General features: G+C 37.2%; 1 protein-coding gene across 1 annotated transcript; it reads left to right on the forward strand.

The window, feature by feature from the left end:
* The first annotated feature begins 19514 nt into the window (after nucleotides 1–19514).
* fgfbp3 (fibroblast growth factor binding protein 3) lies at nucleotides 19515–21386 on the forward strand. The gene is made up of 2 exons (XM_015346264.2): nucleotides 19515–19618; nucleotides 20298–21386. The coding sequence occupies exon 2, from the start codon at nucleotides 20406–20408 to the stop codon at nucleotides 21057–21059; it is 654 nt and encodes a 217-aa protein (XP_015201750.2). The 5' UTR covers nucleotides 19515–19618; nucleotides 20298–20405; the 3' UTR covers nucleotides 21060–21386.
* The last annotated feature ends 668 nt before the right edge of the window (nucleotides 21387–22054 follow it).

Consider the following 22054-nt stretch of genomic DNA (forward strand, 5'->3'; position numbering starts at 1 on the left):
AAAACCCATCAGTTTAAATGCCTAATCTGCACAATGCAGGTTGCCTGAGTTACTTGGGGCCAGATCGCATTTATTAGGAATTCAAAAGATTCAATAGATTGGAAACCAAAAAATGTATTTTATTTAGACAGCATTATTACTTTGAATTCATTAAGGGTAACAAAGTTTATAAATCAGAGAAGGTCATAAGGCCCATCCAGCCCACTTGGTTTATAGTAGCTAATTGATCCAAAGACCCAATTTCTTGACATAACCCAACTTAATGGCTGAATGGATTGTTCCACACTCACACATCGTTTTGTGTAATAATGTGCCTCCTGTTCTTCGTTTTAAACACACTTCCCTGTAGTTTCCATTTGCATTCCTTTTTTGGCGTTTCACTCGTCATTCCCTGTATATTCATCCCAATAACTATTTAAAACTTGTGTCCTGGAATAAAGCTCCAGCAAACATTAGAAAAAAAACATTTTGAAGTTTTGAGTTGACCCTTTCACATCTGTAATGATTCCTATTGATTGCTACACAGATAAGATCAGCCTCAGCAAAATGATCAATGAAATATATATGGATAGCCCTAGCTTCATATTCATCATACTGACCTAAAACGCATAGCAGGAATACACTACAGAAACCTTTAACCTCAGCTGATTGATACATGATCCATCACTGCCTTGCTACTTTGCTTTGGCATATCTGGATACCTCCATCTGAAAATGTGACCAAGGCCTGATTTTGGTATCTTCTTCTTTCTTTTTGGCATGGTTACAGGTTTGGCATGGGTGCTGGAATCAGCGTAGCAGTTTTTCATGTTGTGTAGTCTGCACAATGGTATAATGAATTCAAATAAGGAAGTGTGTTCCTTAAGAGTATTCTGTGGTTCTGGAAAACCTGTTTAACAGATAATGTGGCCAGCACCCTGAGAATGCACCAGCCTGATTAAACTCCAACTTAACCAGGGCCCCCCAGTCCTTCTCCTGGATGGCTGGAGTGTGTGTTTGTTCTCCAGGTCAGAATAAACTTAATTTTTGTTGACTAGCATTGGTATTTTTTCACTTTACCTAAACATAGCAAACAAACTGTATTCCTGTGTAGAAGTTTCAAAAATATGTTGGGAGGATTATCTTATCAGAGGAAGGGTTTAGAAGGTTCTAGACATAAGAAACCCTTTTCTTTAGAAATTAGGTGTTTTTTGTCAAAGAAAAGTCTTCACTCAGGTTAGGTGTGGTCAAGCAGAGTCCCTTTATACATGCGCATGGGGAGGATATAATCATGCAGACCTGAGAGCAACCTCTCATACAGATCTGTGAGTAACCTCTCCACCAAGATGATAAATGCAATGAGTTTTATACAGCACATTCACACAGGAAAGCTCATTCTAAGTTTCCATATTAGGAGTTGTTTTTCTCTCTTCAAACATTTCTTTGTAATTGACCACGTTCTTCTTAAGAAGCAGTTCTACCTTGCATATAGACAAAAGGAAGTATATAAATAAAAGGTGTGAAATGAGCTAGACATTCTGCAATTGTACCATTAATATCAAAAAGTCAAATAATATGCTTACAATTGTTCTTTCATATTGTTGCTGGGTAAAAAGCATTTTTCAAAGCCAACTAGTCACTTATCTTATACAGTACACTTTAAAAAAGGTAAATGCTAAAATTCTTCCTCATTTTAGACATCAAAATGCATAAAAGGGTATTTCCCTTAAAAAGGAATTTATAGGATTATCAATTACCCTCACCAAAGCGATGGAACAGGTCACTTGTTCTGTTCTGGATTGTAGCACTGAAATGCAAAGTGTGAGTTTCATTAGCATAATAATTTGGTGCTCCACCACCAAGCAGTTTGTAGAATTTTGGAGAAGCTCTTACATTCCCTTTGAGATAAAATACAATTGCCTGCTGAAGTCTTCCCAATAGAGAATTTCTCAAAACACTTTTTTTAAAAGATCAAAGTATTTCATTGTCCTTTCGGAGACATTGTTTTTAAGGACATTAGTCATTACAGAGAAACAGAGTCAGTGCGTTTGGTTGGAGTTTTAGAAACCTACTAATATTTTTAAAATCCCTCTTTGTATTAATATTATTCACCCTGAAATTCATTCTTGAATTAATTACCATACCATTAGGAGGCCCAGAAAACAATTCAATTGTTGTATTAATCTGTATACTGCGACATTAAAGTCTCAGTATCACCTGCACAGTTTTCACATTCCATACAGCTACAGTACCACAGGATCTAAATGCCTTATTAACATTTAGAAAGAGCAGTAATGGAGCGTGTGAGGCTTGGGGTGGTAATTGGAAAGAGGAGATATTGCAATCATAGTGCGCGAATCTCTGAAAACAAACAAGAAAAAGAAATCGATAACCCAACTCTTTTTTTTTATTATTGCAAAAATGGATGAAATTCTTAGAATCGTGTATTTATGCTTTGAAGCATTAATGTATTAAGTACAGTATGTGCAATAGAAAATGGTCCAAATTTATAATATGTTGTTTGATTCACTTTTTCTTTACATTGATTAAACGTGGCCTTGTTCCCTAGGATAAAACTTCACTGATTCAAGTGCTTTCTGAAGATGCCTTTGCAAAACAATCAATAAAATATCTACGTTTTGACTTTGAAGCACAAGATGAAACAGAGAACAGACTATTCCATGCTCTCTTGATGGTGATAGTAAAAAAGAACTGACTCCTCCATTTTGGTTCCTGTTAATTGAAAAGTTTTGCAGCTCGGAAATCACATTTGATGTGCAATATTTTTATTTTCCTCATTAGGCAGACCTGTGTGGCAGTGGGGGTCACTGCTTTATAAGGCCATCTGTCTGAATGAGCCCAATTTCTATTGGTAGACATTCCTCTTTAATGGAAAATAAGTACAATAACAAAATGCCACCTGTCTTCAGAAGACTCATCAGATGACTTTAACTGAACCATTGTATCTATACAGCTACTGTCTATTTGGTCTATTTGGTCTTTGATAGGAGAAGAAACGAATGTGAATTTACAAGTAAAAACTAGTTATGCCTGCTTTTAAATTCCCTGGATATTATTTCTCTCCTATGTATGCCAGAGAGCAGTCTGTCAATCATAGTGTGCACACAGCCCAAGGTACAAACTTTTACATCTTACATCCTTACATTTTACATTTATATCCTTCCTCAAAAGACCTTATATGAGTGTATGGTCTTCTTTAAGATAAAATCAGTACTTCAAAGTTGATTCCTCAAGGAAAAGGATGTTATTATTGCTGCTAATGATTCTTAGTATGTGACATGACTGCAATCAGTATGCATTTGTAAACTATCCAGTAAAATAATCACCTATAAAATCTCAGTGGCTAGTGAATAAAACATTACAAATATTTGAATAATTAATCATATTGAAAAATTAGCACTTCATCCTGTTGCATATTGCACATGTAACACGCTCATGATCACAGAACAACTCTTTATTTCATAATATTCCCATAAATTCAGGAGGTATTAGAAAAAAATAAATACGTCTCTGGTATTAGAATGAACTGCATGTTAGATTTTTGCTTAATACCCGTTTTGTCAGTTATGGGTCATTGTGATATTAGACTTAGAAAATTCAGAAATGAAAAGAAATCTTTGAATTGTTTGACCTTTCTTTACAGTTGCCTTTTATTGTCTGCTAAGTAGGAGTCAAGAGCCCTGCTTTGCACTAAGTTCTTCTTAGTCTGACAAGCATCAGGACCCTCAAACAGCTGATCACTGAGGATGATTATAAATTAATAAAAGATGTAAAAGACATGTGGAAAGTGAAAAACATAGCGTAATCAGTGTCTCTGTAAGTGCCTTTTGACTGCCTTCTATTTTATTGGATATTTTCTACAGTATATCAAGGAAATTTACAATTAATTCAACACAGCTACAGTATGGCCGCTATTGCTTTAATTCTCAGATTGTTTCTCTGAAGGAAGCCAGGGTGTTGCTTTCAACTACATAGCTGGGCTGCTTATTCTGCCAATGCGCTACATTGAAAAGTGCCTCGTGTTCTCAGTTTTAATTGCGCTTTCTTGTATTTTCCACCTGTGTACTCTGGATTGTGTTTCGTTGCTAATTCTAAAGAAGCTGTCTACAGTAGATTGACTTTGTCAGTGTACTTGAGGATTGAGAATTCTGAATACTGGTATCAGGTCCTCTCGTAGATGAATTTAAAAGGTACGTTGATATCGAAAAAGACGAATGATTATAACAGAATCCAGGCTAAAGATAAGCCCGTATACGTGTCAGAAACAGACACAAGTTGAAAAACTAAATTTACTCTTGAGAAACCACATCAGTATAACTGTCTAAAAACTTTGCATGTAACTGTACATCAGTATGCCTCTGGATTCTTAAATCTTGAGTCACAGTTCCTGTTTAAGAAAGATGTACCCTTTCCATTTTATTTTTTTACCTCCTACTGTATGTGATTGTTTTTTTTTTGTCCTGCAGAACACTGCACATGACTGTATATGGTCAGTCTCAACGATAATGACGTGCAGAAATAAAAAGGACATTTATAAATGTGTGATATCTGTGAAACGCAGAGCCTTGGATGAGTTACGCCAATTGAGCACAGCCTTACATTACTCTGTGTCACAGACTTGACATTAAATGGGAGATAATGCCTCTTGAAATAATAATTCTGTTGCTGATTATTCTTTTCTTGCAGACAAAAGAGGTCACTCTGATAGACGTCGTTCTGAGATTTTTACTATAAAGTGCTGTAATCAGGAAAAGTGATGCCCTTGAATCATTTTCCATGTACATTCTACTGACACATGTAACATATTCACAAAACGTGCTGCTGTGAGCTGGCCTCCACATCAAACTCTTTCTCATTACTTACATTTTTCCTGTCACCCATTGAGTCTGTCAGTTCAGTTGCAGATAATGGTAAGACCAACTCTCTTGTGACAGTTACATAATCATTTTTGCACAATTCTAGCATTTAGCCCTTCTTTCTTAAGCAAAAGATACTATGAAAGGCTTTCTGGCCAACATTTTGTGCAAGCCCTGCTGTGTCTTGAAATCCAAGTGTGACAGTATTACATTTCATCAGGTCCTTTGTCTAAGGTCTTGGGGGAGGAACATCTGTTCTGTCTAATTAACATCCATTTTACGAGTGTATGGACTTGCTAATTCCTAATTTGTAACATTGATTTTCTACCTCCAGATAAGAGTTGTAGGATTCCTTTCAGATTCGATTCTCCTCGGTTTAAGAGTGAGACGCATACAGTATAATGAAAAGTGACAGGAAGAAATAAGACCATGGAGTGTAGGGCTTTATGAGAAGAAACAGCAGTGTAATTCTTGAATGTTTCTGCCTGAGGTCATGACGTGTTTCATTAGGAGGAGAAGTTAATCAACCCAGCCCCTCACATCACATTCAAAAATGAGCTCAGCATCAGGGCTTTATTGCAGGCATACAGTAGGGTGGAAACCTGAATGGTTCTGAATTTCCTGACTATCAACCAACAACGCCAGTGAGGAGGCTAGGAGTCCACTGATAATGACTCAGGATCTCCAGCTTGAAAGTGGGACAAGTCAGACAGGGTGAGCCACATCTGAAGACGTCATTCGCCAACCCCCAGTGTTGGCACTGCGGGGTGAAATGGGGTTTTGAGATGGTGAGATGACAGTGTGATCCTCTTAGTGCACTCCATGCACGTCTGTGAAAGATTATAGAGTAGATGAGTCTTGTTTGCCATTCTGTAAAATACCAGACCAATTTGCTGTAGGTGCACGAGGATGAGCAAAGTGGCTTTCATTCAATGCATACAGGTGTTTTTATAATTGTTCTTTCAAGACAATTTCAATAAACATATTTAAATGATTTCCAAAAGAAATCCCATTGAAGAAAGGAGGACATTACAACTTTTACAATACTGTAATAGAAAAACAGTTAGAAAAGTTTTTTTTTTAAAAAAACACCCCTCAATTTCACTCCAAGAGGCCTGTTTTTCTGAAAGATTGTGCTTGTAAATCTGGTGAGTTAATAATGGCACAGACAGACAGGGGAGCTAATAACGTATTGTGCTTCCTGTACAGTATGTCAACCCCTGGAGGCCACTATCTTAAAAATAGTTATGCCCTTCCACCTTCTTTACACCAATATTGCTTCCAAATGAAAAAGATATGTGAAAGCCAAGTCAGTACTTAAAGGGAGGCTTCATTCGACTAATCAAGGTGTATTGGATTTTTCACCGTGCTTCACTAAGACAGACTCTACTTATTACTAATTGGACAAACCACATTATTCTCTGCCTCTCACATTCATTCCCATTTTAATTTACTTCTCTATCCATCAAGCTAGCCAGAGCTCCAGGTCCGCCTTCCACTATATTTCCATAAATAAATCTGGAATGATTTGTTTTAGGTTTATTGTTTGACATGGATGAATTGCCGGTTCAGGAAGAGACTGTAATCACAATTTCCTGGAGCCTATCAATCACGCTTAGAGATAGTTAGGTTTGGAATTAAAAACAAAAATTAAAGACAGGCTCAGGGTTAGTTTTTTACTTACAGATAATGCCTAGGGCTCAGTTTAAATCTAGTCTAAATTTGGAGTTCTGGAGTTCAGGCTGGGCTTAGAAATAGAGTTGGTATTCGGGTTTCAGTGAGAGGAGTCTCGAAAAGCTAAGGAACCAGTAAAGATTTATTCCATGCTGAAAAGAAAAGAGACACATTTTTTTCAGCTGAGAATAAACCTTAATTGTTCCAAAGAATGAGCATGGAATAAACCTTTTATTTGTTCCTTTGTAGCCTACGCATGCTGATGCAGCTACCTATTTGAACTTCTTGGAAAACTAAGCTATTTATCTGATTTCAGCTTCGCCAATCAATCCAGAAGAAAACTTTAACAATGTTCTGAGTGCCTGAAATAAGGATTTATTGTTGTAATGGTTTCATATGTTTGTGTATTCTTTTCATTTATTAATTAAGGATCTGCAGTGTTAGTGTTAAGGCAATATCTGGTGTGGTTGGGTCAAGAGTAGGCATAGTATTAGAATTAGAATTGCTGTTGAAATTATAATAACAAATAGAACAAGAACTTATCATTGGATTTTAATGGAGTTTGAATCAAGGTGGGATGTAGTTAATGATGGAGTTAAGGAGTAGTTAAGGATGCTAGTTTAGGACAGGGACGGAGTTTGTATTAAAGATAACGAGTTGAAACACTTTATTTTAAAACAAGTTTATGCTTTGTTATGGTTTGGGCAGAAATTATAAAGGTTAAGGCTTTGGTGTGAGAATACTTTTTAAAGTTAGAGTATATTGTACAGTAATTCTAATTATAACGAAGGTCGCAACTGCATTTCCAATGAATATCAATGTAACTGTAGCACACATTAGCAGTGCTGCTTAAGTTCGCTTTAAAATCGAATACATTTAGAGATGTTGAAAGCTCACATATAAAAGGGAATTTTGTGTTCAATTTGCTACTAGAACAAAATGAAGCGCACAAAAAGAGCTCCCTCTGGTGGTTCACATAGAAAATACAGCTTGTCCTCGAGTCAGTGCTTTAACTCCGTGTTTGCTTTAGATGCTTCTCCATTGCACTGCTGAATGGATTTTTAAAATTCTGCTCTGGTGTTTTTAGTCGGTCTCTGTATCCTCCTTTGTGCTAGATCCAAGATAATCTTCGATCTCTTCAGAGACTGTATGCTATTGATACAGCAACTCATTAAAGTTTGGACAAGTGCATTATTTGTAATGTGCTGTATAGTGTAATGTAACGCAACGGGGGTTCAGGCGGGCGCCCTTGCCGCATCTGGTCGGCCCCATCCCGACTGGAGGCTCGAACCCGGGACTTCCGCGTCTCTCTGCAGTGACCCAGCCCCGTGAGCTAAAGAGAGATCTCTCTACAGCCCAGTAGCTGTAGTCCTGCTATCACAGGGAAGGGCGGTGACGTCACCTGCTCTGGTACGCCGGCTCTTACACAGTGCCTGTCGGCCGTAAGCGTTACAGTATCATAGGGACACTTTTGAAATACTGAGCAGAGACGCTGCGCTGTTTAAAATGAATCCTTACGAATACATATGTATTTTGATTTTAAGCATTTTTAATTATTGTACTTGAGTTTTAGGAATGAACTGTCTTTACCCTATGAAAAGTTTCCCTTGTAAATTGAATGGGGGAAATTAAAATTAAACAGAAAACGTCCTTAAGGCAACAGTCAAAAAGGCACGGCAAATGTATTAACATAAACGTAGCATCTTAAGTTCTTGTTGTGATCTAGGCTCAGCTTTCCCTTCCTTTGTGTCTTCTGCCCACTTGAGTACGTGGAGGGTCAGAGAGGAAGCAGTAAATGATAACAGAGATTTCATTTATCAGCTCTTCGATCACCGATTGAGGCTGTCTCTGATCATAGCGCCCTCAGCATCGGAAGATCTCTTCAATTTATCCGCTAAGAGCTACAGTAGGCTTGGGTTCGGAGAGTACAACTACTGCACTGCCTTGTCAGTCTGACAAGGTCACAATCGTTATGGATCTTAGATTGCAATAAAACTGGCAGGTACAAGCGGATGCAATGCTCTCGTTGACCTAAGATTGGAACATTAATAAATGCAGTCAGTTCACTATTTTCGGTAACGTTGATGTCGAAGTGCGTTTTGGATTAGATGTTACCTGGAATATTATCCAGCAGATATCTGCAATTCTGCAAAAAAAAAAATCACAAAAAGCTGAAGGCCCTTGAAATGTTAATAAACATAAAATTAAATTAATCATTGAGCAGAAAGCGGGAAATAATTTGTAAAAGCTGTGGTTCATTTTTAGTTTAACGAATCAAAATACATTAAAATGTTGGGAAATATTTACCAATTATGAGTCAGTTATAAGAGACTAAAATGTCTAATATCTGTTTGCAATGGATGTTTTCTTCGGGCAAAACGTATAAATAATATAACCAACTACTGTATACAGACACAAAACACAGGTCTTACTCTGAGGATTTGGTGGAGAATCTACTCTTAAAGGAATACTTTTAAAAGATATAGGGCAGAATAAGCATTTGTATGTTAAGCTTTGTGACAGCTGCTAATTCCCTGTGAAAGACACTGACACAAGATACAAATGATTCCTTCTTATTAAAACAGCAAAATGTCAAGTAGGAGAAGACTGTAGGCAGCTGATAATATTTCAGGATACGGTTACCAATTCAATTGAATAACTATCAAAATGAAAACTCTTTGGGCAGACCCAGGTAGCCCTTGGTTACTATGGAAACTATTGTATTTGAGAATTCAAATGAAAGGTCGAACAAAAGAAAATGGTTTTCATCTAAATATTGTAACTCTAAATCCTAGAGTTAAAAAAATGGGCATGTAAAACACTCAAATGATTTTATTAAATATTTTTTAGTGTAAGAAAAGCTATTTTATCACAATTCTTTCTCATCATTTGAAATATGTAGACCTGGAGGAAGATTTAGAAAAAGTATATTAAATGTAAACATTTCAAAATTATGTTTATGATTGGATTAAGTCGTATTTCTCTTTTCTCTTTCTTGCCTTTTATATTTATGTCAAATACGTGTTTTCTATATAATATTCTCTAAGTCCAATATTCTTCAGCTCAGAATGTACAAGGGTCACCAGTCTGCAGTCCAAAGCCATTTACTTCTCAGATAAAAGCCATAGGGCCCATAGGGCAATGACGTTTCATTGTAAAAACAATTCCTTAAGTGCTAGATAATGACAAGAACCACTGGAATGACTGAGGAAAGAAGAATGTTTAATGCTGTATTTTTATAGTTTTATAGTTAACAGCTGAACAATGGAAGGATAAGATCGGAAATAAGAACAGAATCCTGCACTCCGAGGTTATCACTGCAAGATCAACCATCAGTATCAAGGCAGTGATTTTGAAAAGCTTTTCCATCGATGTCTATTGGGCAAAGTGGAAAACTGGGAAAAGTTCAGAAATGTGTATTTCTGAACTCTCCATGGAGCATTAATTGTTCCTTTTGTGTCGTGTTACAGTATAAACAAGTACTGTAAGTCACCCGCTGGTGGAGTACATATCATAATGAAGCAGTAATCAAAAGAGTTCCCATGTAGATACTGTAAATTGATGGTTTTAGAATCCATGCTTTAGAATGGATGTGAAAAGACCATTTCTTTTTACATTTAATTGTACAAATTAATAAAATAAGAATGATTTGAAGTTTAGAATTAGATGACACTGCAGCTGTCAGCCACCCAGTTCCTCAGGACAGTATAATCTGGTAATTGCAAAATGTACAATTGAAATAGGCAACAAAAAGCTTGCCAAACAGCAGGCAGTCCATAACATCACTTTAATAATCAGCACTTTGAGCTGGTCTTACAGATAGACATGAAACTGAGCCAACAGACTGTAACTGCCACAGAGACAAGCCTGCTGTTCTAATATTGCAGAAACTAGCAACAGCAGGCAGAAGAACAGAGGGACGTAGTTTGTACTTCCATGATGAAATTATCTATGGGGGAAAAAATATACTATCCAAATATTTCTGTGAGTGCTTTTAAACCAGATAAAAGCCTTTTGGTAACTGATTTGAATATATAATTGAGGTGGAAATAATATGTTTGTTCATACACTCACAGCAACATGGGAAAACTAGATACCGACTACAGGGAATAGAGCTTTGAACAAAATTATATATCAAAGAAGAAAACAGAAACAACAGTCTTGAACAGCATGGATAGAACTGTTGTCACATGATCATGCCTCTACAATATTCCACTGGGAAAACAGGATCATACATTCTCACAAACACTAGGCTCAGAATCTTCTGATAAGGTTTTAAAATAATGTCTCCTGGCATATCATTTGTGTTTTCCATAGCCAATCAAGAACATTTGGCAAATTGTTCTCCAGGTTTGTAACTATAGATTATGTGTTTTTGGAAATATAAACAGCTACATGGGATTTCAAAACTCGATAGGTTGTCACCAAGGTGTCATGTCCTGCAGTACACCAACAGCAGATTGCTTATCTTCCAAAGACATTGGGACAACTCTCTTGACACAGGAGCCCCTTAATGTACCAAAGAGAGGCTGTAGTACTGAAAAACTTATTTGAAAGAAACCTTTTACACAAAAATACTGTATATTATAACAATTCTTCAGAAACATGGTTTTAAATTTGAGCAAATTTAGCAAGCTTATTAGGCAACATTTCTCTCCTAAACTTCTTTAGCAACTAAAAACACAAGAAGATGATCTGTCTGGCTGTAAATACTGGATATGATTGAACTGACCTTGAGAAAGTAAAACACAACACAGCTACATAAAAGCAGGCCTTTTAAGCATTAGGGAAAAGTAGAAAAGGCTGTTTACAACATATTTATTTCACTTTCATTTTGATAACAGGCAAGTAAATGTATACATCAGTCACAATGTGTCTGCCTCATAAAATCGACTGAATCATTGACTTCATTAGGTTTGGAAAGATTACAGGGAGTAGCTATGGAAACCAATTTTGAAGCAGATATTCATTGTATTTATGTTGATACTTTTCTGAGCACATTTCCCCCCTTGCTTTTCCATCAAATTTACACTGTTATTATGCTCTAGTGAGAGATGGGAGTCTGGGCTTTCAGAGCTCAATCACAGCCTAATCACAGTCAACAGTGTCTGATGGAAGTGAGGAACAACAGGCCCTGATTGAGAAATCTTGACAGCAATTTAACTGCGATCTATCTTTCAAACCCTTCTATTTGCAAAAGACCTCACTGCTGCAATACAGCTCCCTTTAGTTACTATGAATCCAACTAAGAAAGATTTCGTGGTTTTTGTAAACCACTACTGTGCTTGTAAATCTTGTGAATTAAGTGTTAAAACTGAACAAATTAATTTGTATTTGAACTATTGTTTAATGAGTGCAATAATAAGCCAGAAATTCAACCACTATGTCTTAAAACACAATTCCTACAACAACATTCATAGGTTAAAGGTATGTTTAAAATATTTCACAGTATGTACTGATATTTATTCTTTCTTTATTGAAAAACCTGCTAAGATGAAATACTGAATGTTATAAATTCAATATGCATTTTTCTAATTTTTTGTTTTCCATTACAATGATTTCGAAAGTGGACAAATATTCCAAGAGAGGATGTTTGTTTCTGGATCTATAAATGTCTGAACTACTCATCTGTTCTTCCAGATAATTACAACTAAATTACAGGGTCATCTGTATGGCAATTTCTAGAGGATAATCAGCATGGATTTAGAAAAGATAAAGATAAGTTGCTTACATTCTTTGGACAAATAACAGCCGTAAAGAACACAAGCAGAGTATGTAGCATGTACTGTATATGTAGGTTTTCAGATGAAATTTCTCATAGTTCCCAACAAAAAAATAATTCTAAAATTACAGGTGATAGGTACTCAAAGTAAGGTATGTATTTATTCATAAATCTATGATAAAGTAAAACACCTCTGGAGCATAACTGACCCACAACCATATTTCACAGCAGGCATAAATGTTTTCTCAAGTTCAGATATCTCAGCTGGCATTCATGTACTTGTAGTCTGGCAAATTCAAGTCACCTCTTTTTGTGGTTTGCCTTCAGAAGAGGCTTCTTCCTCACAACCTGGCATTAATGCAATATTCAGACAATACAGAAATGTAATTTTGTATGTTTTGAGACACTTCGTATTCTGAAGATGCCAGTGTGTGTATTGGAGATCTTCAAATGTTGCCTAGTGCCTTATAGTTGAACTGTTTATTTCACAAACCTCTGCGTCTTGATACATTTATGGCACAGTTACCGCTGTATCAGTAGCCTTAACTTTCTTAATAATGAGCACCAAAGTGGAATGTGGTAATTCATCTTTATGTAGATTTATGTAGATGCCTGTAGACTCTGAAGAGTTCTCTGACCTTAACCATGATGAGAACACATGGTCATGTACTGTACATGTCCATCCATCCATTTTCTAACTGCTTCGTTCAACTCCGACCCCAGCAAGCCATTGTAGCGGAGCTAGTTCGGATACGGTGACGTCATCGTCCTCACTGCGCGTAGCAGGGACCTGTAAAACTCTTTCAAAATACTTTCAGCCTAGGACAGATGATCTAACAATTCTTATATCCATAGAATGAGTTCTAATACAATATAATCTAAGAACATAACTTATTATATATATTACATTTTGTTAAAACGGAAAATACCTGCATTTTTTTAAAATTAAAGGCAAAGTATGTGTCAATCCAGTGGAGAAAAATAATCAGTTTTTAATAAACACGTCTTTGAAAAATTGTATCCCAGTGCAAATGCTATATTTAGCCATTGGCACAGCCATTTCATATCTTAAAAGTAAAGGAATTAGCCTAAAAATAACTTTTCTGAAGGACAATTTTCAAATCGTTAAATGTCATGTTTTGTTCAGTTACGGATTAGGTAAATAGGGATTGAGTAGTTCCCTGATCCAGAGAACAAACTGAACAGGGATATTTCGAGCGGATCATCTGCAGTCAGATAAATATCACTATCTCTGAGTAGCACTCCTGTCTTTGGAGACGCAGGATCTAATGTGGACTTCTTTTGACAAAAATATGAAAACACAAACAGTATTAACGAGAGAGCTGAAAGGGTTCTCACTTGTATCAATAACTGTGGAGATAATGTATGCAAAGAAGCCTGTTGCAACATCCATCTCTGTCTTTTACAGGTTCATCCATAACCCTTTGCACATTATACTTTTTGCCAGCAGCAATTAAAATTGAAAAGGGGGCTGCTTATTTTTAAAAAAAACTCCCCTGGGTGTCAGAAAGACCCTTAACTAAATTATTCATGAGATGCATTTCCTGAAGATTAATGACTCAGGGCATTTGATTAACAAAGCATGTGACAGTTCTGCTCCAAGTAATAAGTTAGGTATGCACAGAGGATGAATCCACACATCTTCACCATTTCTATCTGGATAAAAATTAGCTACAGTACATTACTCTCATTTACTGCTTTTACATTTGGTACCTGCAAGTACATTTAATCAAAGAACATGATTTATGAGCTGGAAGGATTTTCTGGGGTGTTGTTGGTAGTATGACTGTACTTTTAGCATGGCCAGAACAAATGGCTCTTCAGGTAGAGTCTTCTGATCAAACATACAGACAATAGTTACAAATATGATGGTCTAAGCTACATACAGTACATACTGTATACTGTACAGTATATCAGTTTTAACTGATGTTAACTGTTTCCTTTCAATGAAATTGAAAGGCCTGATGATAAAAAAAGAAATGTAACCAAGGACTTTAAGTGACAGACACCAGAACTGCATGTTCAAACTAAGAGTTTTGAAAACCATGATTTTCTCTATTACTGCAGAAAGTGGTGCTATTAGTGTTGCAGCTGAAGTGCCTTTTTAAGCTTTTTTTGTGATCGGATTATTTTGCACAGCACATACTGGATCACTGCAATTGTTTTCTTACCAATACTGCACAAATATTTAAAAAGTGAGCTTGAAGTTTAAAAACATTTATAATGTACCCAGGGTATATTCTGGATTAGAGCTGAGTAGGTGGATATGTGAAAGATCCCACTGAGGAATCTATGGGGTTAAGGCCACCTTGTCATATGTTAATAATAATAATAATAATAATAATAATAATAATAATAATAATAATTGCTTACACTTATATAGCGCTTTTCTGGATCCTCCACTCAAAGCGCTTTACAGGTAATAGGGACTCCCCTCCACCACAACCAGTGTGCAGCATCCACCTGGATGATGCGACGGCAGCCATAGTGCGCCAGAACGCTCACCACACATCAGCTATCAGTGGGGAGGAGAGCAGAGTAATGTAGCCAATTTATAGATGGGGATTATTAGGAGGCCATGATTGGTAAGGGCTAATGGGAAATTTGGCCAGGACACCATGGTTAAACCCCTACTCTTTTCGAGAAACGCCCTGGGATTTTTAATGACCACAGAGAGTCAGGACCTCGGTTTTACGTCTCATCCGAAGGACGGTGCCTGTTTACAGTATAGTGTCCTCATTACTATACTGGGGGCCCCACTAACACCTCTTCCAGCAGCAACCTTAGTTTTTCCCAGGAGGTCTCCCATCCAGTTACTGACCAGTTCCTCTACACAACAATTTAATTGAATAAGGAATAATCTTAAAATGTGCTGGTAACTTAAAATCACAAGATTAGTGTGCTGAGGATTTTGAGCACACACTCATTGGCAGGGAATTCATATTGTATATAATTAAATGAAATAGTTTTAAAATGTAAGAATTTTAAATAGCCCTATTTCATAAATATTTCAGATAACTTCATGCAATCACAATCAAATGGCATTTGTAAAAAGTTAAGTATTACAGAAAAATTAAACAAAGCATAGATGTTTTAAAAATACAAAAGGAAAACTATTAAAATGCTATGGGAAAAACGCTTTGATATACAGTACAAAAATATAAACCACATGATCTTCAAATCAGTTTCAGTTTGTTTTCTCTTCACGGACAAAACTAGGTTGCACAATATGACAGAACAGATATCTTGGACATGACTGAAGCAGTTACAGTACACAGTCCTGTACTAAAAGCATGATGCTAATAGCTGATTGTTCAATAAGAGCAACCACAGTGTGCGAGAGCTGGCAGACTGCAAGAAAATATTCTTTGACTTAAAGAAACACTGTGTTGTTTTTGATGTGCTGTTATGTCTTTAGATACGAAATAATGCCTGGGAGCCCCACAGGGACATACATACCAGTACAGTAAATTAAATTAATGGCAGGCGGGTATCTGTTGGAAATTAATGAATTTCCAAACAAACACAGCAAGGGGTGACGCGTGTTTTAAAATAGGCAATTCAGCTGAACGCTGAAGTTTTTCTCCTGGTGTTTCAGTGGTTGTATTATTTGTGATCCAGAAACTGATTTTGGGAGGTCTGTTCTGCATAGTATGAGTTTTCCTCTGACAATAAGGAATACTAACAAATAAGGAAGTAAATGGCTTAAGGAAAAAACATTTTCCTAATGAAACTGCAGATATTATAGACATCATGTCATATTTCTCATCACAGTATACATCCAAAAACACAGAAGATGAGCCGAACAATGTCTGTGTTTCAGAAGAATGGTAACATTTAGAAAGTTATGGAGTACCACTGGTGACATGGTGGGTGTTAAATTCAGCCTTGGGAATCGTCTGTGTGGAGTTTGCATGTTTTCATGTTTTCCTCCCACAGTCCAAACTCATGCTCTATATTGTCCCAGTGTGTGTGCCCTGCAATGGACTGGCATTCTGCCTGGGGTGTATCCTGCATTGTGCCCAATGTGCCAGGTTAGTACCTGGCTGTCTGTGACTCTGTATTGGGCTGAGCAATCATTAAAATCATTATAACTAGATGGACTCTAACATTGCTTCACAGGGTGGAGCACTTTGTATTGGTTCCTGTTAGAAGACTGTGGGTTCAAATCTTAAGTAGAACAGCCCATCATACCTTGAGCAAGGTATTTCACCCAAAATAATTACCAAAGAATCTAGATATACAGTCTGTATGAGTACAAATTCAAGTTGCTTTCGCTACAAGCATCAAACAAATAAATTACTAATTAGCAATAGCCCATGTGTTCATTTGGTATTTTAGTTACAATTAATTTTCAATTATGCTGATTGGTGATCCTCTTTGCTATACTCTGTGTATCAAATTTAAAATAGAACAGTGTTGTAGAAATCCCTTTCATGGTCTATGAAGATATGACTCTATGAAGTTCCTACTTTGCTGACTATGAAAATGTTATTGGTGACCCCCAAAATTCCTGTGCATTATGTGAGTAATTCTGCAGTATTTAGTAGGATTTTTTTTTGGGTGGGAACCTGCTTTTTGTTTTATACAGTACAGATATCTATTTAAAAAATTTAAGATTAAAGGTCTTAGACTTTATAACCCTTTTCCAAGCTGCTGCCAGTTTTGCAGAGTTCAACCAGTAGATGGTGATGATGTGCTTCATTTGTGGCTGCCAAATGTCATGAAATGTTGCCTCCAAGAATAAATATAAAAAATCTACCATTAACAAAATAAATGAACTTCTTTGACTGACTGCGGCATTTTGCAAATTACATGAATACAGGAAATGCTTTGTTCACCCAAGATTCTGGTACACTTACACACGGAAATACATTCTTACATGAAGTATTCTGTTTCACATAAACACATTATACAGTACACCACACAAGCACAAGCAAGTATTTAACCTTAATCATTTATTTCAGCATCCATTAACACAATGACGTTTGTGGACAGACAGATACGAACGATTGGAGCACACATGCCAAGGGTATCCTATTATTGTCTTAATTGAGCCAGTTAAATACCTTATCCCAACTCTTCTGGTGCTTTATAGCAACCGTTCTCAACCCTGTTTCTAGGGGACTGCTGTGTCTTCTGTTTTTTGTTCCAGCGAAGGTCCTCATCACAGGCTAATTAATTTTAATTTTCTGTTCGGGGAAATTTTTCTAAACGTATTTTCAGGTTTTGAAAAATGAAATGGAATTTGTAATTGGTATGAACCCTGCAGGGAGTTTCAGTCCTCCCCTCATTCAAGACTGTTGCCTGATAAGAAAGGAACTAGGGATGTGGAGAATGCAAACGTGATTTTATAGGCAATTAGCAACTGATTAAGGGTAAAAAGAAAACAGGAGGCCTTTTATCAAAATGTTTGACCAATTAAGTAATCAAAGGTAAAATCACATTGTTAAGAGGACTGGTGCTGCCTCCCAACAAAAGCATACATGGTCATTAATCATTCTGTAAAGATGATAAAATAATAAAATAATAAACATTTCGAATATACATCCAAAGAGACAGGTGGAGAATGTAAAAATGAATTAAGCACAGCAGGCTTAGAACAGCAAAAAACTATTTCTCTGCAGTGCAGAAAAGGTTAGCTAAACAATACCTTTGTTCTGACTGTGCCAATAAGGACAATTTTCCTGTTTTCCAAAAAGAGCACAGCTGGCACAGACCCTCAAGGAAGCAATCGAGTGGAACTTGCTTGTACTTGCTGCAGTCCTGTGACAAAGAGGATGGCAGATCAGCTGGAAAAGAGCTCCAAAGTCTTGTCAGCTAACTGTCAGGAAATACGCCTGCGGTCAGGGTCACTGATATGGATTTCTCACTATAGTACTAAATGGAGTTTTATAATGGAAGTTCAGGAGGGATGACAACAACCAAATTCAATCCGACTCAGCTGTCAGTAATTTGCAATCATTCCTCACATCATTTCCTCTCCTAAAACACTATAAATACTGTACGTGATCCCCTTCTTTCCCTCACATGCATCTTTTCCATCCCACCTCCACCCTACCTCTGCAGCTGCCCCTTGGTCACCCCTCACTCTGCTTGGGGGTCCCAGCCTCCCTGTCCTGTGGCCAGGAGGTTACCCCTCAGCCAAGTGGGTTAAGCCAAATTTTCACTAAACTCCCCATAATTCTTTCAGGACACTTTATTCTTGGGTGTTGTTACTCCTAGTGAAGCTGAAATGGGGCTCTTATTTATTCATGAATGGAGTCCTGTGAAGACTGAGACTTGTTACTTCCCACAAATGCATTTTTTGATGGAACTGTTTCACTAATAGTTTATCTGAAAAAATATCATGTTAACTGAAGATCACCAATGATGGCATCAGACACTGTATTCTGTTGAGAAAAGCGGTGTATCTGGCCTTTTTGCGTGATGGACTAGTAAGTGCAGATCACCCTCAGAGGATGAAGCTACTGTTTCTGTGAATTATTACTGATGCATTTTCACATTGTTAAGTGATAGCCCGTAGCTCAAGATAAAGATTCTGGAATGAAATGGTGGCTCATTTTACAAAACTCCTTATTCACTCCAATGTACAGAACAGTGAAATATAGCAGATGAATTCCTTCACACATAAATAAAAAACTCAATTGTTTTATTAGTAAAAAGACAGGTGCAAACCTCTTTTTCAGTTTAGCATGACCTGGGAAACTGTATAGTGTGTTTCTAAACATCAGCTAGTGTTTTCACAGACTGATTGTGGCCAATTCTGGGCTGTCTCATGGCAATTTATATATTCAAATTTGTAAGTATGATCATAATTATACATCGAGCTTCCACCTGGATGAGGTGACGGCAGCCATAGTGTGCCAGAACACTCACCACACATCAGCTCTCAGTGGGGAGGAGAGCAACTGATGAGGGTCTTTGAAACAACCCCTGGATCTTCAAATTATGTCTTCATTATATTGTGATTAAAGCTTAATAAATATAACATTAATTAATTAAGGCAATTCACAATATTGTTATAACACTATTCTGACTGCAGTCTTAAACTTATACAGTATGTGTGTATTAGTGGAATTTAAATTCTGCAGTAGTTAGGAACTGATTTACCGTTTGAAGTGTCCTGGGAGAGTCTCAGGGAAAAGTAGGCGAGTCTGCTTGGTCTTTGAGATTATGCTGTTCCAGCCTGCCATGAATTGGGGAGGGGCGTGGGTTTGGGGAGGTCTGGGGAGGTCTCGGCATCCCCATTGAATCTGTTCTTCTCCTTCACTGCTCCCGTCTTCAGACAGCTGTCTCCAGCCAGGGCTCTCGCACGACATTCCTGAGGTACGGCACTCCTCGTGGTAAGTGACAATTTCTGAAGGCTGTGAAAAGTGATAAGGATTGAAAGGAAAATTGAAATTTTAAAGAAATTCTTATTAAAAAGTATTTGTTCTCACAGCATGCTTCTTTCTTTAAGGAAAGTTACTTTTATAGTCTTCAATTCTGATCATTGACACATGGATATTTAAATGATTTAAATATTGACATTTTTCTTGATTTATAGAAACCCCATAAAAATATCAAGAGCACATGGAATTGTTCTAAACCATAAGGGTGCATAATAATCAAAGGTGTCAAAACATGAATTAATTTGTAAACAGATTAGTATTTAAATCCATAGCCAATTATGTTGAGAAGCGGAAAGTGCACAAGTTAAAGTGAATTATCTGGCAGCGAGGCTTGTTTTTAAAGAATCAAAGTTCTCCTTAACCTTTTCACTGATCCAAGTTATTGTTTACAGTTTACATGAGAAGTGTGTTTTCTATACTTTCCAATTGGGACTTTTGGATTCCAAATTAAACATAACTTTCCAAATGTAATGCACCACTATATACATCCATTTACCAGACAATATTTACAATGAAGTTTGACTACCCATTAAATGGGAAAAAAACTGATATACTGTTCACGTCAAGATGTCAGGTTTGAACAATGACATTAATTTCTAGGGGGGGTGGGTGTCTTCTCCCTCTTCTCTAGGTCTTTTCAATCCGGAGTGTCTGTCTTTTTATCACTCCTGCGTGGACCAGTTACTGATGCTTGGCAGCACTTGAATATCACGTCCGTAAGAATACGCAGCTCTATGAGATGAGGCTACTTTGTGTGTTGGCTTTTGTTCTTTGCCTTTATGGCCTTCCAGGGACGGAGGGCAAAAGGGACAGTAGGAACAGCACGCAGCTGGCCAAGAAGGGAAGAAGTAAGTCTGTTCCCAGCTCAGGGGAGCTCATCACCAAGGATAGCCACAGGTGCACCTGGGAGGCTTCTGGTGAGGGGGAGGTCACCCTCCTCATCAACTGTAACCACCAAGACCAGACGTACTGGTGTCAGTACTTAGGGAAACCCACCCTCTGCCCCGCGTACAACTCCAAGTCCAGCCAGTACTGGAAACAGGTCGTGAGCAAGCTGAAGAAGAAGAAGAACCCCTGCGAGGGGGACAAGATCCTGAAAACCCGCCTCTGTAAAAAGTCTCCTGTCGAGTCCCACATGAAGCTGTCGGAGAAGAGCAGCGCTGACGCGAGGGCGGAGGACAGCGCAAAGGGCAAGGGAGGAGGCAGGAAGAAAGAGGCAGCCCCAGAGGTGGCTGACAGGAAGAAGGAGAAGAAGCCCCCGGTGGCAGAGAAGGAGGATTTTGGTGAGGTGAACGACGAAAACGCAGAGTCCGAAATGGAACCTGTTGAAAACTACTGCGCCGACGGCTGGCATTCACTTTGCAATTTCTTCGTTAAGTTATTTGATGGTTAAAGCAACTATGATGAACATGTTATTGTGGAGGTGTCCACTCTTCTGCCCTGCCTGTACGTGTTTCTTTAACGCCTCCTGAAATCAAGCCACCAACAAGGACAACAACAAAAGCATGCAGCCTAATATTACAGAAGAATCCGGGACAGAAATAGAGCACTCTAATTTTTGTGGACTTTTCTTTCTTATTAAGCTGGTATTTTTTATTCTAAATATTTACTTGAGTTTTTAAATAGTTTTTAGGAAAGAACCTAACCGTACTTGTTTGTAAATGACTGTTAATCAGGTTTGTTATATGTATCAATAAACACATTTACTGTTGTACAGAAAGTGTTTGGACTCATTAATAAAGGTAAACAATAACACTATAATACCACAAGATTGCACCATCCCTTCTAATATCTTATAGTGATTATTAACAAAGTATGTTTTAAATCATAATAAAATGGTGGATCAAATTCAATACAAAAACAAAGTGAAAAAAATACCTTTCATATGCAAGAACTTAAACTAAACATCTTTAAAGTTTTGGAAATAAGTTACAATCTTAAAATTATTCTTCTGGAGAGGTGTAGCATATCATGAAATGCCACACCTTCTAGTATTTGTGGAGTTTCTTATTAAGATTGTTGAAAACAATATCATTACTCACATATGATCTGAATTTGAATTAAATGTCAGGTGACTTGAACAGAGTTTGGAGGACAGGTTTCCTATGGACTATCTGGACAAAAAGTGAGCAAAAAATATTATTTTGGCTTTCAATGGAGTAGGTAATATTATTAATAAGCAAGTAGTGTGCTATCTTAGTATTAAAAGAAACTCAAACCCTGGAGTAGAGAAAGTTAAAAAAACATTTCAATCTTCGGTTCTCTTTGAACTGTATTCTTCACTGCAGAAGCAGTTTGGAAATACTAATGATATCTGGAGGCAAGTCACTAGCAGAGGAGGAAAATTGTGATAGAAAAACTATTACATTATTAAGACTGACTTTTAAA

Source organism: Lepisosteus oculatus, chromosome 4 (genome assembly GCF_040954835.1).
Source record: "Lepisosteus oculatus isolate fLepOcu1 chromosome 4, fLepOcu1.hap2, whole genome shotgun sequence".
NCBI lineage: Eukaryota > Metazoa > Chordata > Actinopteri > Semionotiformes > Lepisosteidae > Lepisosteus > Lepisosteus oculatus.